General features: G+C 41.3%; 1 protein-coding gene across 1 annotated transcript; it reads left to right on the forward strand.

Annotated features, from left to right (window-relative positions):
• Positions 1 to 5,491: 5,491 nt before the first annotated feature.
• On the forward strand, positions 5,492 to 6,763 carry LOC149238180 (uncharacterized). Its single transcript, XM_089369496.1, has one exon. It carries the CDS (start codon positions 5,492 to 5,494, stop codon positions 6,761 to 6,763), a length of 1,272 nt encoding a protein of 423 aa, XP_089225622.1.
• Positions 6,764 to 16,532: the final 9,769 nt, after the last annotated feature.

The raw sequence follows: 16,532 nt of genomic DNA on the forward strand, positions 1-16,532 counted from the left end.
TATGCTTGGAGTTCAGGAAGTTGTCACTAAGGGGGGATAGGCTCTAGTGCCTCCTTCCTTCTCCTATTGTGTCATATTTGTAAATCCTTCAATCCTATCCCAAGTTGTTCTTAAGGGGGGATGTTAGGATATTCCGACACATAGGATATAGTTAAGTTCAACTTGGTCTAGCATAGAGTTAGGTTAGAGTTAGGTAAAGTGTGTTTCTTTACCGTTGTACATTTTGTAACTTACAATCCGACGGTCACGATATGTAGTGATCCGACGGTCACTCTCACCTCGGTATTACCGACACTTGATCCGTGGCTTGACACCCGATTGGTCCATGAGTTCTATTTAAAGCGCATGGAGGGTCATTGTTCGGGCAATCCGTGCATGAGAGAAGCTTATGTAAATTTTCATTCTTTGATTAATAAATTGTCTGTACCCACGTTGGGACAGGCCGTGGACTGTTTCCCTCCTTGCACTCTGAGGGTTTTAACCACGTCAAAAATACTGGTGTATTGATTTGAGATCTGGTTGTGAGCGGTGTCCTTTTGGTATTCTTTCTGAGGAACTTACCTTGTAAATTCCTACAATGTTAACACGTTTATGAAATGGCTGCGGAAATTATGCAGTGGAGAGTAGCCGTAATTAAATCGGTCACGTCCCATGATTACAGGTGGAATGTGAAAGTGCAGTCAAATACGAGTTAAACTCGAGAATTAATCATGAGACCATTTGGGAAATAAATGCATGGTTCGTGGAGGAATATCGTGGAATGATTATGGAGCTATCATGGCAATCATTGCATATAGTGGAGCTTATGGTTTAATAACTATGCAAAAATGTGTTATGATTGCTATTTGAAATAAACTTTTACTCGTACCTTGGATTTTTGCCATTTGTTTGTCCATGATCAACTGCTCCTTATTGATGCCTTTAGGTGCTCCATGTCCTCATAATATATCCTTGGTCATACCTGCATTTTGATTTCATGATTATTGAACTAACATCTTGACTGTCAATTTGAAAAACAGAGTGGTGGCTGCAGAAACTGCGTCTAGCTGCGGAAACTGATTCCAGCTGCGGAAACTGACACAGCAACCACTTGATTGAATAAAGATGGATAGATGATAACTAACTGAATGAAAAAGGTCATGAAAGAGACTTTTATTGATGAAATGAAATGAAATGGATGAATGGAGTGGGATGAAATGGAGTGGACTGAAATGAAAATAAAATGGAGTGGAATGAAAATGAGGTGAAGGGAAATGAAAATGGGAAAGAAAGAAATATTTTTTTTTTTGGAAAATATAGGGTGTCAGGTGTTCCTGATTTTCACTCTATATTTTCTGTATAAGACTGCCAATCAGTGATTGGTTTTCAGGCTTATACAAATTATTATTATTATTATTATTATTTTTATTTTTTAACAGAAAGGAACAAAGGTTAGGCTGGTGGAGAAGAATGATTCTTCTTCACCAACCTTATTGCAGAATTCTCCTGAAACATTTTGACAAATTCATCTTTTGAGAGCAGCTTATGATAGATCTTTAATCTGTGGCCATTCACAATAAGAGGAGTTTGAAATTTATCAATGGTCTTGATTCTTACCGCTCCATTGCTAAAGACTTTGTCAATCTCATATGGCCCGAGCCAATGAGTCTGAAATTTACCTTTGAAGTCTTTAAACTTGGAATCAAATAGTAATGCCCAATCTCCCTCTTGAAACTTTTTCTCTTTGATGTATTTGTCATGCCACTTAGCTCTTTGATATTGAACTAGATCAATTTTTAGGATTGTTTCTTGTCTGATCTCATCCAGTTCATTCAACTGCTCCATTCTGTGCTTTTGGGCTTCTGATAGATCCATGCCCAACTGAACAGTCATCTTGAAAGTTTTGACTTGAAACTCAATGGGGAGCAGGACTTCTTTCCCATAAACAAGTTCATAGGGAGAATGTCCTGTTGTATTCCTCCATGTAGTTATGTAGGCCCATAAGGCTTCAGGAAGCCTTTCTGCCCAATCTCTTATGTGTAGATGAACAATTTTGGTGATGATGTCTTCAATAACTTTGTTTGTAGACTCCACTTGGCCATTTGCTTGCGGATGGTAAGGAGTAGATTTTTTGTGCTTGATTTTGTATTCTTCCATCAGCTTTTCCACCATGTTGGATGTGAATTGACTTCCCTGATCTGTCACAATTTCTCTTGGAACACCAAAGCGAGTAAAAATATCCTCATAAAGAAAACTAACAACTGAATTTTCAGTAGCAGAAAGTAATGCTTTGGCTTCTACCCATTTAGTGACATAATCAGTACATACCAATATATACCTCTTTTGTTTAAATGGTGGATTAATAGGTCCAATGAAATCTAAAGCCCATTTTTCAAAGGGTTCGATGAGTACTTGTGGTTGTAATGGCATTTCATTTGAAAGAGTCGGTTTCCCTACTCTTTGGCAGCTATCACACCTTTTGACATATTCTTTTGTATCTTTGAAGAGGGAAGGCCAATGATATCCTAAAGAAAGGATTTTATAGGCTGTCCTTTTGTCAGCAAAGTGTCTGTCGCATGGTTCGTCATGGCATGCCTTGAGGATGTCAGGCATTTCATCTTCCTCAACACATCTTCTGATCACAAAATCTGGCCCTGTTTTAAACAATTCGTTAGAAATCCATGAATATTTTGAACTCTCTTGAATAATCTTTCTTCTTTCACTAGGAAATAGATGTGGAGGTAGTTTCCCTGTAACCAAATAGTTAGCAATATCTGCATACCAAGGAGTCTTAGTAGTTACTGCAAATAAATATTCATCTGGAAACTTATCCTCTATAGGAGAATCCTTGGATGGCACTAGGTAACTGTCCTCGTCTAATGCCCGATTGAGATTGCAAAAATCGACACACAGGCGATCTCACTAGACTTTTTCTTGACAGGGACCAAATTTGAAATCCAAGTAGATTGTCTGACCTGAAAAATGATCAGGGCACCCAATAACTTCCTTAATTCCTTTTGGATTAGGGGCTCAAGCGTTGGATGGAATTTCCTCAGCTTTTGTTGGAACAATTTTTCACCTTCTATAATAGGAATAACATGTTGGATAATATGAGTATCATATGTCTTTAAATCATCGTAGGTCCGTGCAAAAACGTAAAAATAATGTTTGAAGAGAAGAATAAATGCTTGTTGCTCTTGTGGAGAACAACATGTATCGAGGTTCACATATTCCAGATCATCTTGAGTTTCCAATTTGACTTTTTCATATCATAACTTTGAGCTTTGAGTCTTAGTGTTGATTTGTCCTCTGAATTGGTTTTGCAATTCGTAAAGTTTTTCCAAAGACACCACTTTAGGCATAATATTCCCTTTCATTGCATCAGTTGCTTCGTGCAAAGTCTTATCGTGATCATCTCCTTCAATGGCCGCATCTTTAAACATGTTTTCATTGGCCATAAAATGCAGTATTTGCTAGTTGTCATTAACAACACGAAATTTAGTCACATTATTAGACAGTGATGGTTTATAAATAATCTTTATAGAAAAGCCATTTTTTAAAGGTGACATATTAGCAGTTACATTAGCTAGTCTATTTATGGTGACATTTCTAATTCAAGGAACATAAATAATATTAAAAGCTTTAAAATGAGAAATAACTTGCCATACTTGCTTTTGGTAGTTTTTTAGACTTGGTGAAACACAATGGATAGTATTTTGTACCTGACGGGTGACAACATATGAGCCACCAATTACCTTGAGTACCTCTACCTTGACGTTAATGGATTTCCTTAATCCTAGGACAAGTGCTTCATATTCAATAGTGTTATTTGTGCACTCAAACTTCAAATGGCATTATAGAATGTACTTCTTGTTGTGTGGGTTTGTCAAAATGCAACCAACTCCAAATCCATCCCGAGTTTTTGAACCATCAAAATACAAAGTATAAATATCATTAGCTACTAAGTTAGTTCCTACATTACTACTACTATGTACGTCTATATTACATGATTCATTTGCACTAGTTGGAGTACAAGGAAGAAGCTCCAAATATGTATCTGGTGGAACAGGTGATGGTTGTGCTTGATAACACCCTTGATCAATTTCATCATTAACATGTATAGTTTTACGGACTGCTGTTGCGCGCGCGCCTGAAGCCTGCGCCTGAGCTTGCCTGGAGCCGACTGATCGAGCTGAATCATGGATCCTCCGAATCCGCCCAGTGGGGATCCAGAGCTGCAACGAGCTTTCTCAAACCTGGTGAAGTCTCTCCCTCCGCAAAGACCTCGACCAACAACAACAAAGTTTGTGAAGAAGCTGGATGTTTTACAGGAAGTCCTTCTGCCTCCGACCATTCCACGCATGGCAGCCATTTCCTTAGCAGAGAAAGGGTTAATCGGGCAATTTACAGGACTATGGCCATCACCCAAGACAGTGCAAAGATGGGTAGAAAGAAATTGGTCGGACAAGATCCAGGGAAAAATATCCATTAGATTCTGTGGTAGAGGATATTTTACCTTTCATTTTGAAACCAAAGAGGATAAAGATCTAATATTCAGAAACGGGCCTTACTTCATGGATTCCAGGGGCCTCTATCTCAATAAATGGACCCCGGATTTCGATCCTGAATTAGATATACCAAGTGCGGTTCCAGTCTGGGTCAGACTTCCTCACCTCCCACTTCACTGCTGGGGGGATGACTCTGTGAAAGCAATAGGGAACGCGGTTGGAAAATACATAGACCGCAGTGAACCCAAAGACAACATGCAGGCTTGTGCACGGATTTGCGTTGAGGTTGATCTGGGTCGAGGTCTGCTGGAAGAAATCAAACTGAAAGTAGATGACTGGTGCCATATTCAACAGCTGGACTACGAGCAAATACCCTTCAAATGCAAGGTATGTCACGAATATGGTCACTTTGCAAATAGATGTCCTAAAATAGTCAATGTTGAACCAGAAGAGTAAGATGGGCAATGGGAAACTGTGAAAAGGAAAAAATCATCCCTTCCCCTCAAACCTTTGGACTCTGAAGCCCCTGGTCCTTCCCATCAACACCCTCCCATCCAACCCTCTTCCCTTCAGCATCCTTCTTCCTCCTCCCAACAGCCCCCCCTTCATCATCCTTCTTCTCCTCCTCGGATTCCCGATCCTCCCATCCCTCCATCCTCCAATCCCTTCGCATCCCTCTCTGAGGAAGAATCAGTGCCTGATTTCCCCTCCTCTGACCCTCCACTCCACCCCTCTTCCCCTCTCATTTCTCATCCCTCCCCTGACTCCTCCTCCACCAGGATCACCAGAAGTTCATCAAGGGATCATGGAGCGCCCAGTGATGTTCCAAAGAAACATGGGCCTGGCAAAAAATCGGCCAAACAACAGAGAGAAGAAAGTACCCAAAAAGACATTGCAATGGGCTCTCAGACTCCTATAGAATCCTTTATTCTTGGGCACTCGGAAAAAGAAAATAATAACAAGGGCAAAGAGAGGCGAGCACCTCTCCATGTAACAAGTAAATCATGATGAAAATACTGTCATGGAACAGTAGGGGACTAGGGCACCCCTCCAAGATAGCAGCCCTCAAGGATCTAATTCAAAGTGAAAACCCTGAAATCGTTCTTATCCAAGAAACAAAGCAAGATCAATCAGAAATTAATAGAGTCATCAACCAGCAAAAGCGTTACAGTGGATGTGCAAGCGCAGCAAGAGGAGCCTCAGGCGGCATTCTAACAATGTGGGACAGTAATAAATGGAACTGTAACTCCACCAGAATACACCAGAACTGGATCCGTGCCAATCTAGAAAGTAAGACAGATGGAGCAGCGGTAGTAATCTACAATATTTACGTTCCGAAACAGTATAGAAAGAAAGAAGTATGCTGGAACACTTTGGAAACTAGTATAGAAGAAGAGCGGGACAACAATCTTATTATAGCAGGGGACCTAAATTTGGTATTGCATGCAAACGAGAAAAGAGTGGGGCATTTCACCCCAGATCCTTTCAGAAATCGACTTGAGAGCATTATGCAGGAGCAAGACCTTGTAGATATCAGGCCTAAAAATCGAAGATACACCTGGAGCAACAGAAGAATAGGAGTCGACAATATCATGGAGCGTCTTGACAGGTTCCTCATAAGCATAGCTTATCTGTCCACTTTCACTACTGGTCAGTCAAATATTCTCAATGTCTCCGCCTCTGATCATTATCCAATAACGCTCACTCTGCATAGTCAATGTCAGCTAGGACCCCTCCCCTTCAAATACTGTTCCATTTGGAATTGTATCCCTGCAGCAAACGACGTGGTGCGGCATGTTTGGATACAACACGTGGAAGGCTCCCCAACTTATATCTGGGAGACAAAACTAAAGAGAGTAAGACAGGCCTTAAAAAATTGGGCAAAAAACAATTACCAGGAGCCTGAGTTGATCAAAAAGAAAATTAAGCAAGATCTGGAGGAAGTGCAGCGAAACATTGAAGCCTTTGGGCTGACCCAGCAAGCCAAAGAGAACGAAATAAAACTATACTCTCAGCTGAGACAAACTATAAAGGACGAAGAAACAAAATGGAGATTGAAGTCAAGACAACTCTGGCTCCAGGAGGGGGACAAAAATACTTCTTACTTTCATAAGCATGCTACAGTCCGAAAGGCTAGAAACACTGTGAGCACAATTAAGGATAGTGAAGGGTACAACTACAATACTCAGGACTCCATAAAGGAAGCAGCCACCAATCACTTCAAGAACCTTCTGACTGAGGAAAAAGGTGAGGAGGACTACTCAAGTTTGTTATAGCACCTGTTCAAAGGAGTCACACAAGAAATGAACAGCAACCTCAAGAAAGAAGTAGAAGAAGAAGAAATCCAAAAAGCGATTTGGAGTCTTCACCCAGATAAAGCAGCCACCAATCAGCTTTTATAGAGAGCATTGGCAGATGATCAAAAAAGATCTCACCAAGATGATACGTTGGGTTTTAAAGAAAGGCAAAATGGGGGGATTTACCAACTCTACCTACCTAGCTTTAATCCCAAAAGAGAATAAATCTTCCACCTTTTCAAGATTTCGGCCAATGTCTTTATGTAACTCCGCATACAAAATAATCACAAAAATCCTGTCAACCAGGCTCAAGCCCCATCTTCATTCTCTGATCTCAGAAAACCAAGGAGGTTTCCTTCCCAATAGGCACATTTCTGACTCTATCCTTCTTGTGCAAGAGGCTATTCACTCAAGCATAAGCAGAAAGGAGAAAGGGTTTGTCCTAAAGCTAGACCTGCCAATGCCTTTGACAGAGTAAGGCATTCCTTTCTATTTGTTGTCCTTCACAAAATGGGTTTTGACTCCTTCTTCATCACAATGATCAAAGCTTGTATATCGGAACCCTGGGTCTCTCCTCTGATCAATGGGAGGCCGTGTGCTGCCTTTCAATCCTCTAGAGGCCTTAGGCAAGGCTGCCCCTTGTCTCCTTACTTGTTTATCCTTATGGCCGAGTCCCTTAGCCAAACCCTGGACTTCAATAGGAGAATAGGTCTAATCACGGGCATCAAATTTGAGCAAGGAACAAAGAACATCAACCACTCTCAATTTGCGGATGATACCCTCCTAATTGGAGGAGCGTCTACCACTATAGCAAGGCGCTTTAAAAAGATCCTAGACCAATTCATGGAATATTCAGGGGGGAAGATCAATCAGCAAAAAAGTTGCATATATGGTTGGAATACATCAACTCACACCATCCATAGCATTGCAAGTATATTAGGAGTCTCCTACAATCTTGTCTGGAGCCACTTCACCTATCTAGGGATGCCAGTAAGTATGGGACCGCTGAAAGCTGACACATGGAATGAAATCCTGGACAAAATAAAGAGAAAAATCCAACAATGGGGCACCATGTGGCTGAACCCAGCAGGACGACTTGTTCTTCTCAAATCAAGTTTGGCCTCTCTTCCCATTTATCGTTTTCTTTATGCCAAGCCCCTGTTGTTTTCCATCTTAAAATGGAAAGAGCTCTCAGACATTTTCTTTGGCAAGGAGGGAAAACGAAAAAAAAGAAAATTCAACCTTGTCAGCTGGAAGAATGTCATCCAGTCTCAGGAAAAGGGAGGATTAGGAATAAGATCTCCAAAATTGTTGAATTTAGATCTTGGAGCAAAAATAATATGGAGAATGATCACAGGACCTACAACATGGTGGAAGAAGGTATTAGAGGCAAAATACTTGAACATCTCAAGGCAACAACTTCTGGATACCAATATTCCCAATAGAGATAGTACAAAAATTTGGCAACTCTGCAAGAAAGTCATACCCTTTATGTCTCAAAATATCTCAAAAGTCCCAGGAGGGGGGGATAGCATCAATTTCTCCACACACAGAGTCCTAGGACAACATCCAATTGAATCAAAAGTGGAGGCAACCCCTGCCATAAACTGGCTAAAAGGAAAAGGAATATGGTATCTAGCTCAAATATCACAATGGGACAACCATTCCCAAGCATGGATAGGTTGGAAGTTCCCGGACTTCCCCAGGGAGCTAGAACCCAGTCTTGTTGCCTTAAAGAACCTCCTACACAGCAAAGCTCCAATTCAGAAAGGCAAGCAAGATGGTTATCGTTGGGACCCAACAGGAACTCAATACACGGCCAAAGCAGGGTACCAACATCTATGTGATAGCAACTTCCCACAGGATATATGGAACCAATGGAAACTTGTATGGAGAGCAGAAGCACTCCCCAAAGTCAAATTTTTCATTTGGTTGCTCCTGAAAGGGAAAATACTAACAGCAGAGAACTTAAATAAAAGAGGCATAATGGGTCCATCCAGATGTCCGAACTGCTGCAGGTCAGAGGAAACAATACAACACTTGTTTATAGATTGCCCGGTTGCCGATGAATGCTGGAGAAATTTGGCCTCAATTGGGGATGTTCCATGGGAGCCTCAGGCAACTATTGCAGAAACAATCCACAAATGGAGAAAGAACTGTCCATGGAAAGAGAAAAGAAGTAAATTGACGCAAAGGATATGGAATGCCTTCCCTTTAACCCTCCTATGGCGCATTTGGTTGGCACGAAATAGAATGGTTTTTCAGGAGAAAGGCTATAACATCAGAGCTATGTGTCACAAGGCAAAGTACTTAGCGGTGGAGATAGTCACAACCCACACCAAAGGTAAGATAGAGACTACTAACTACAGCATGGAGGAGAGGAACCTGGTAAGTTATGCCCAAGAAAACATAACTAGCACACAGGAATCAAGTCAAGGAAAGACTCAGACGAAAGAAACAAACAGGGCTTGGAAGCTGAGACTAAAGGAAGCGGAATTTGCAAGCTGGCTGAGAAACTGCAATAAGTTCTATTTATTCTTCGATGGCGCTTCTAAATCAAACCCGGGCCAAGCCGGTGCAGGGGGTCTCATCTGCAATGCTAACGGAGAAAGAATACTTCAGTTCGAATGGGGACTGGGGGAGATGTCCAACAACAAGGTAGAGGGATTGGCTTTGTACCAGGGCCTCACTCAGCTGATTAAATTAGGAATAAGGAAGGTAATAGTATTTGGGGACTCAACAATTATCATTAGACTCATGGCGCAGATGCTGAGCACACCAAACATCCTTCTTCAGCAGATAAACTACAGGAACCAAATCCTTCGCGCCTCAATGGAAGAAGTCATCTTTTATCATATCCTCCGTGGACTGAACAAGGAGGCTGACAAGTGTGCCAACAGGGCATGCGAGCGCTCCAAAGGTATTCTGTGTTGTAACAACCATTCCTCCCTACAACCGTTACCATGAATATTCCACATCTAATCAGTAGCAGGTGTATCGAGGATAATAGAATCTATGACAGCAGACAAACAATCAATTCAGTTGGCAGAACAGGTATGGTAGGCAAGATTTTGATCAGAAATAAGATTGGGAGATCTACTTAGAGTATGGGAATCAAGCGAAACACAGGTGAAAACCGTCCTTGTAGACATACCACTTGTGCAATTCAAGGCAAGTCTTTGACCATGAACTGGAGCATTGGGAGATGTAAATGGGCTCCTTCCCGCTCCTCAAGCCTGCGGACAGTTTCTATTTATAGCTTGGGCTACATGACCCTCCAATACACTGAGAAAGCTTGTGCCCACGAGTAGAAGAGCAAATCCGCATCCGCCTATCTTCAAGCAGTCCGTGGAAGTCAACAAAACCACAACAGCCCTACGCGCGCTGTGGAAGTAGCTTGCAATAAGCAGAGAGACTTGAGTTCCTGTGTTAAAGAAGTGAACAGCGCAGGCAAGAACTATCCAGCGTCAATGGATCGCCCTGAAGACTGCTTTCACTGTAGAGATCTACAGGCTGAATTTGAGGAACTGCGAGCTCAACAACGGGCCCTGGAGGATCAAGTGCGAGGTCTGGAGGCAAGACTGGAAGACCAATACCGAATTCTTAATGAGAAATATCGGGCTGAGATAAATCTGTTCCTTCACAGAGTCAGCTCCTTACATGAGCAATTTAACAACCCGGCCAATAGATGTAGCCATGCTGAAGAATCGATCACTCTCCTCAAATTCATGATGGACAAAAAGTTCAAAGATGCTCCTTCCTCTTCTAGTGCTAAACAGAATGAGCCAGATCCTAACCCAGAAGCGTCCACTGCAAGGAAGATCAACCACATAGAGATAGATTAATTATGTTATGTAGTTGTAAATTTTGGTGTCTGCAGTTTGTCCGGATTTACAGTAGTTTAAGAAGCCTCAGAGGCAGGAATACTAGAACAAGGATCAAGGAAGAGAACCTTTTTGTAATTCCTTGGATCCAGAATGCTCAGGAAGCACTATATGTATGGCAAACAACCTTTTCCTTTTTTCAGATCAATATATAGCACCCGAACTTTGTCTAAAAAAAAAAAAACACCCTTGATCAATTTCTAAGAAACAATTCCCGAATATCACATTTTCAAAGCCAATAGAATTGTTTTGACCCTTAATTGGTGTCACAATGTATTTCATGTAGGGCTCACTTTCTACTCAAATATTTTTATTTTTTTTATTTTTTTTTCCCTTATATGGAAGCCATAAATGTGTCCAGTATGTTGAATATTATCCTTGTAATTTACTGGGCCAATATCTACTCAACAATAAATCGTAGGCTTCAGGAATGTCCATAATAACAATATTAATATATTGAACTCTATGGTTTAATGACAGGCGAATAATAACATTGTTGAGTTCACCAATTTCCTGGACCATTGATCTGTCTAGCTGAATGATTCGTGCATCAATTTTATCCCATTTTGCATTGATTTTCTTAGCAATAAATAGAGGCATTATGTTTGCAGATGCACTAGAATCAACCAAATAATTATGGACATTATAATTAAAGATTTCAAAAGTTGACAAGAACGGGGGGCAGAGTGTTAGTATTTAAATTGACAATGTTAGCTACATATTTGAGAATTCCCGGAGACTTACCAGACGTTGTTTGAGAGGTAGAAACTTTGTCACCTAACAAAGGTTGTGACGAAAAGGCTTGGACAAGCAGCTCACGCTGGCTTGCTATATTCGCAGGCTCAAAGATTGAAATGTTAACATGAGTTATTTTCATGTCCTCAATTATGTTATAGCCAATACTTTCATTTATAATAGAAGTGCTGAAGTGTTTGGAGCTGTAACTTTATTTGAAGCTTTCGTAGTGATGGACCTTCCTTTACTGCTGGTGGAAGTGTTCTTAGAAGTAGTAGCATTTTCAGAGTTGTTTTTTTGCATACTGAGTAGGATTAGTTGGTGGTAGGTGATCTAGATTTATGCAGGAATGAAATGAACTATATATATAAACAAAAGCACAAATATACAACAAAAACAAAACTTCGATAGATTAATAACAAAGTACTAAAAACTATTTACATGTAGAATGGAAATAAACTAGCTCAAGCGATGGTAGCTTATCTCTGAGAAGAGATGTGGCAGCTACATGCCTTCTGAACTGTGTTACAATTAGGCTTGCAGACCTTTTTATTATTGAGAAACAAGGGAAAACCCCAAACATCCAAAAACCTGACCCTAAGAGATGAAGTGCCAAAAGTTTTTGGGCCCCATTGGGGTTAGTTGGTACACCAATTTCCTAGGGTCATAACTTTGGCATACGATATTTGTTTGAGGCGTATGATACCTCTTTAGAAATATATATTCGAGGCATACAACTTTCAATTCCTAACCCCTATTGCGAGCAATATGTTTTCCCATTTTCCAAAAAAACATTGTTTAGGTCCCCAAAACAACTTCAGAAGTTCGGGACCTGAAAAACTGCCAAAAATAGAAAATTATGCTACAATTAAGGAAAATGAAAGAAATAGTACTAGGGGTCCAAGTGGAATAGGTGGGTGGACACCAATATCCACTTGGATCATTCCTCCCCCCTTCTGAAGCAATGGTCCCCATTGCATTGAGTGCCTCCATGAGATGGGGAAATTTCGGTTGAAATTGGTCCCTAGTGAGCCACTTGCCTTGGTGCAAGAGTTGGTCAGTTTTGACAACTTGATATAGTTGGATCATCTATTTTTGATTATTATTGATATATGTGTCCGTGATTCAATCAATTGTGTCTTATTCAACACAGTCCGGGTTGAGATTTGTTGGTGTCAATTGCTCAACAATGTTTGATGTGTCCAACAATGGTGGAAAGCATGGTTGAAGGCGGTCCACATTAAATATGGGGTACAAGCCAATGAATGGGGGGATATTGAGCTTGAAAGCATTGTCTCCCAAAACCTTGGTGATGGTGTAAGGCCTATATCAGAGTGGTCGAAGCTTATAATGGGCTCCAACAAGGCACTCTTTCTGCAGAAGTAACCAAACTTTATCGCCCACCTAAAAATTATGGGGTACTTGATGTTGATCATGTCGTTGTTCGTATTTGGAATTTGCTTTCTCCAGGATGTCATGAACCTACTGGAAAATGTGTTGAATGTGCTCAATAAACCTGGTGACTTTATCAACTTCATATTGAACATGGGCAAATTCTTCCCGTGCAGTAGCAAAAGGTAGTGCAACATCAAGGGGGCGTATTGGTTGAAATTCCAAGCCCACTTCAAAGGGATTGTGGCTAGTCGAGCTATGGATAACTTTGTTATATTTTTGGTGCACATAGGGAAGACTCTCATCCCATGTCCATGGATGCTTAGAGTTATACATGTGTAGTATGTGCACAGTCATCATGTTGACAACCTTTGTTTGGCCATCAGCCTGGGGGTGGAATGTAGTCGACTTGGTGAGCTTGGTGTCCAATAATGACCAAAGGCTTGACCAAAACACACTTAGGAACCTGCTATCCTGATCTAATATAATGGTTTGCAAGATCCCAAAATGTACCCACACTTGTTCAAAGAAGAGTCTGGAAGTGGCCTCGGTTGTGATACTTTTCTTACAGGAAGCCAATATGGCCATTTTAGAAAATCTATTGATGACCACAAATACAGAGTAATTTCTTGGTAGAAGGAAGGCTATGCATATATTCCATGGAGATGGATTCCTAGGGCCAACTAGGAGTAGGCAGAGGAGTATACTAGCCTTTCTTCTTAATAGTTGGCTTGATGATGGCACATGCAGTGCAAGATCTGAAGTATTTTCCAACATCCTATCAGAGATTTGGCCAGTAAAAATACTTTTGTAGTATGACCAAAGTTTTATCCACACCAAAGTGTCTTGCAACCCGACTATAGTGCACCTCCAAAATAAACTTGGCACGCTCACTTGAAGGAACACAATGGTGGCCCAGGTAGCATAATAATGCATCATAGAGGTGGAAGTATGGAACTTGCTTCCCATCCACTAGTATCTGGTATGTGGTGGTGAACTCTAGATCAATTTTATATAGTTGCGGCCATCCAGAGGTCTCGTGGCCATAAGAGTTGAGAACAGTGGTCAGTGCTGCAACTGGTGGCCATCTAAGGAAATGTGAAACATGATTGGTGTTTTCCTTCTTATATTTGATATTCAAATGGAAATGTTGCAGATATGTGGACCACTTTTGATGTTGATCATTCTACAACTTCCCTTGGGCCTATATAAACTACAGGCGTCGATGATCTATGTGGATGACTGTATCCTTCCTAGAATGTAATGTTTCCATTACTGGTAAGCCTGCACCATGGAACACATCTACTTATCGTAGGTGGGGTATTTCTGAATTGTGTCGGAAAGTGTCTCGCTGTGACAGGCCACCAGATGCTCTTGTTGGGTGAGAACTGAAAGAATAGCATAGTCGGAGGCATTTGTCTCAATTTCAAATGGTTGTTGCAGGTTTGGCAATGTGAGTACTAATGCAGAGCATAGGTGGTGCTTCAACTCAACAAATGCCTTCTGTTGGGACTTGGACCAGAAAATTTTTGCTTTCGCTCTGCCCTTGGTAACTTGACTAAAAGGCGAAATGATATGAGAGAATCCCAACACAAACCTCCAATAAAAATTGCCAAGGCCCAAAAAGATGTGAATCTTTGTTAGAGTGGTTGGGGCTGACCAATCCCAAATGACTTAGATCTTTGTTGGATTTACATGCATGCCTTGCTCATCAATGATGTAACCCAAATATTGGACCTGGCTCATGTCAAAGGTGCATTTCTCCAAGTTGGCACATAACTTATGTTGTTGCAGGCTTTGAAGGACCTACCGAATGTGTTGCAAGTGCTCTTCCCAACTCCTGCTGAAGATGAGGATGTCATCCATATATACAACCACGAATGAATTGGTAAAGGGCCACAAGGTGTCATCCATCATCCTCATAAAAGTTGCAGGGGGATAACCCGAAAGGCATGACCAACCACTCAAAAAGGCCCTCCTTATATTTGAAGGTGACCTTCCATACATCTGTGGGTTCTATTGGAACCTGGTGATAACCAAACTTTAAATTGATCTTGCTGAAATACTTGACCCCTTTGAGCTAGTCAAGAAGGTCATCAATCTGTGGGAATGGGTACCTGTTCCTTACAATGATTTTATTTAGTTCTCGATAATCAATGCAGAGTCTCCAGGTCCAATCCTTCTTCTATACAAGTACAATCGAGATGCCATAAGGTGAGGAACTTGGTTAGATGTGACCTTTTTTGCAACAACCCCTGGATCTACTGCTTGATTTCTTCATTTTCTAGAATAGAGTGGTGATATATCGGTCCATTGGGTAGAGGTTCTTTGGGAGACAGATCAATTGAATGCTTGACCTAACAGTGTGAAGGTATCCCTGTGGGTGAGGAGAAGATGTCCTTGTACTCTTCCACGACCTTATCTACCTGCTTCTGTTGTGTAGTGAAACCCTTCGCGGGGGCCATTGATGTGGCCACGATCTTCCCTTTACTTTGAGTACGAATAAAAAAGAAAACAAATTTCCCAGTCTGGGAGATGATATTTTTGCATTTCTTAGCAGAGATTAAAGAGATGGCGATAGACGGCGCTACCTCCAATATTTTGTATAACTTGCTGCCCAAAGTAATAATAATAGTGTGAGGCCTCGACTCATACACAACATGGCGCTTCCACAAGTATGATTGGCCTAATAATACATCACAAACTCCAAGAGGAGCAACATCACATAATACCTCATCTGTGAAGGGTTTGATGTTGTAGGGAAGGTGACATTTTTGGTTGACGAGAGATTTTGTCCTTGTTGAAGCCACCCAATGGTGTACGTCTGCGAGTGTGGTGTAGTTAGTAGGCCCAACCACTTCATGAGTTCTGCTAAAGTGGTGAACCCTTCACCCACATCTATGAGTGGAAGAGATGCTACCCATCCTCTTGATATTCAGGCTCAATCTTCTAGATCTTGGTGGTGGAAACGGTGGCTCTGGGCTCCAAATAAAAAATATTATTTCCTTTGTCATTCCCTTGTCAAGTTCCGACTCAAAGGCGAAACATGCATCTAACTCTAAAGCCTTCAACTCGGCCACTAGTGACTGCTTGACTCAACACTCACTTGTGTTGTGAGTGGGGCTCTTATGGAATCCATACCACTTTCTTGTGTCCTTCTTTGTCTTCATGGTGTTTTAATTTGCTTGTGGCTTCAATGGGTTGTCTTAGGTCACCCTGCCTTGGCTTTGTCCTTTGTTCTGTGGTTTTGGGGCACCTTTCCCTTGCTTCGGATTCGCAAATCCAAATTCTCACTTCTTCTGTTTAAAATTTTGCTTGACCTTGACGGCGTATTGATAGGCAACACCAAGCGAGGAGATGTCCAAGAACTCCATCTTCTCTTGGATGTATTTGTGTAGACAATTGTGGTACTTGAGTACTAGATGCCACTCACAATCCTTGATACCCAACTTCATGCGAAGGGCATGAAAAATATTTGTGAACTCCAACACATCTCGGTCCCTTCCCTGCCATAGTGTGGTCCACTTTATGTACTTATCTTCATAGATCCCGATAGGATAATATTGTTCCATGATGGCGTCTTGGAAATAATTCCAAGTGGCTGCAGCTGAAAACAGTGGGGGTTCCCTCTCTTTCCTCTACTCACAGTAGGTTTCCCACCAGTCCTTGACGTGGGGGGTGATTTTGAGGAGTGCAAAAGTAATCTTTTCCCTATTGGAAAAATCATGAACCAAAAT

The sequence above is a fragment of the Pinus tabuliformis genome, chromosome 8, assembly GCF_031772625.1.
Source record: "Pinus tabuliformis cultivar Carrire ecotype Pingquan chromosome 8, CPIR1, whole genome shotgun sequence".
NCBI classification, from domain to species: Eukaryota; Viridiplantae; Streptophyta; class Pinopsida; order Pinales; family Pinaceae; genus Pinus; species Pinus tabuliformis.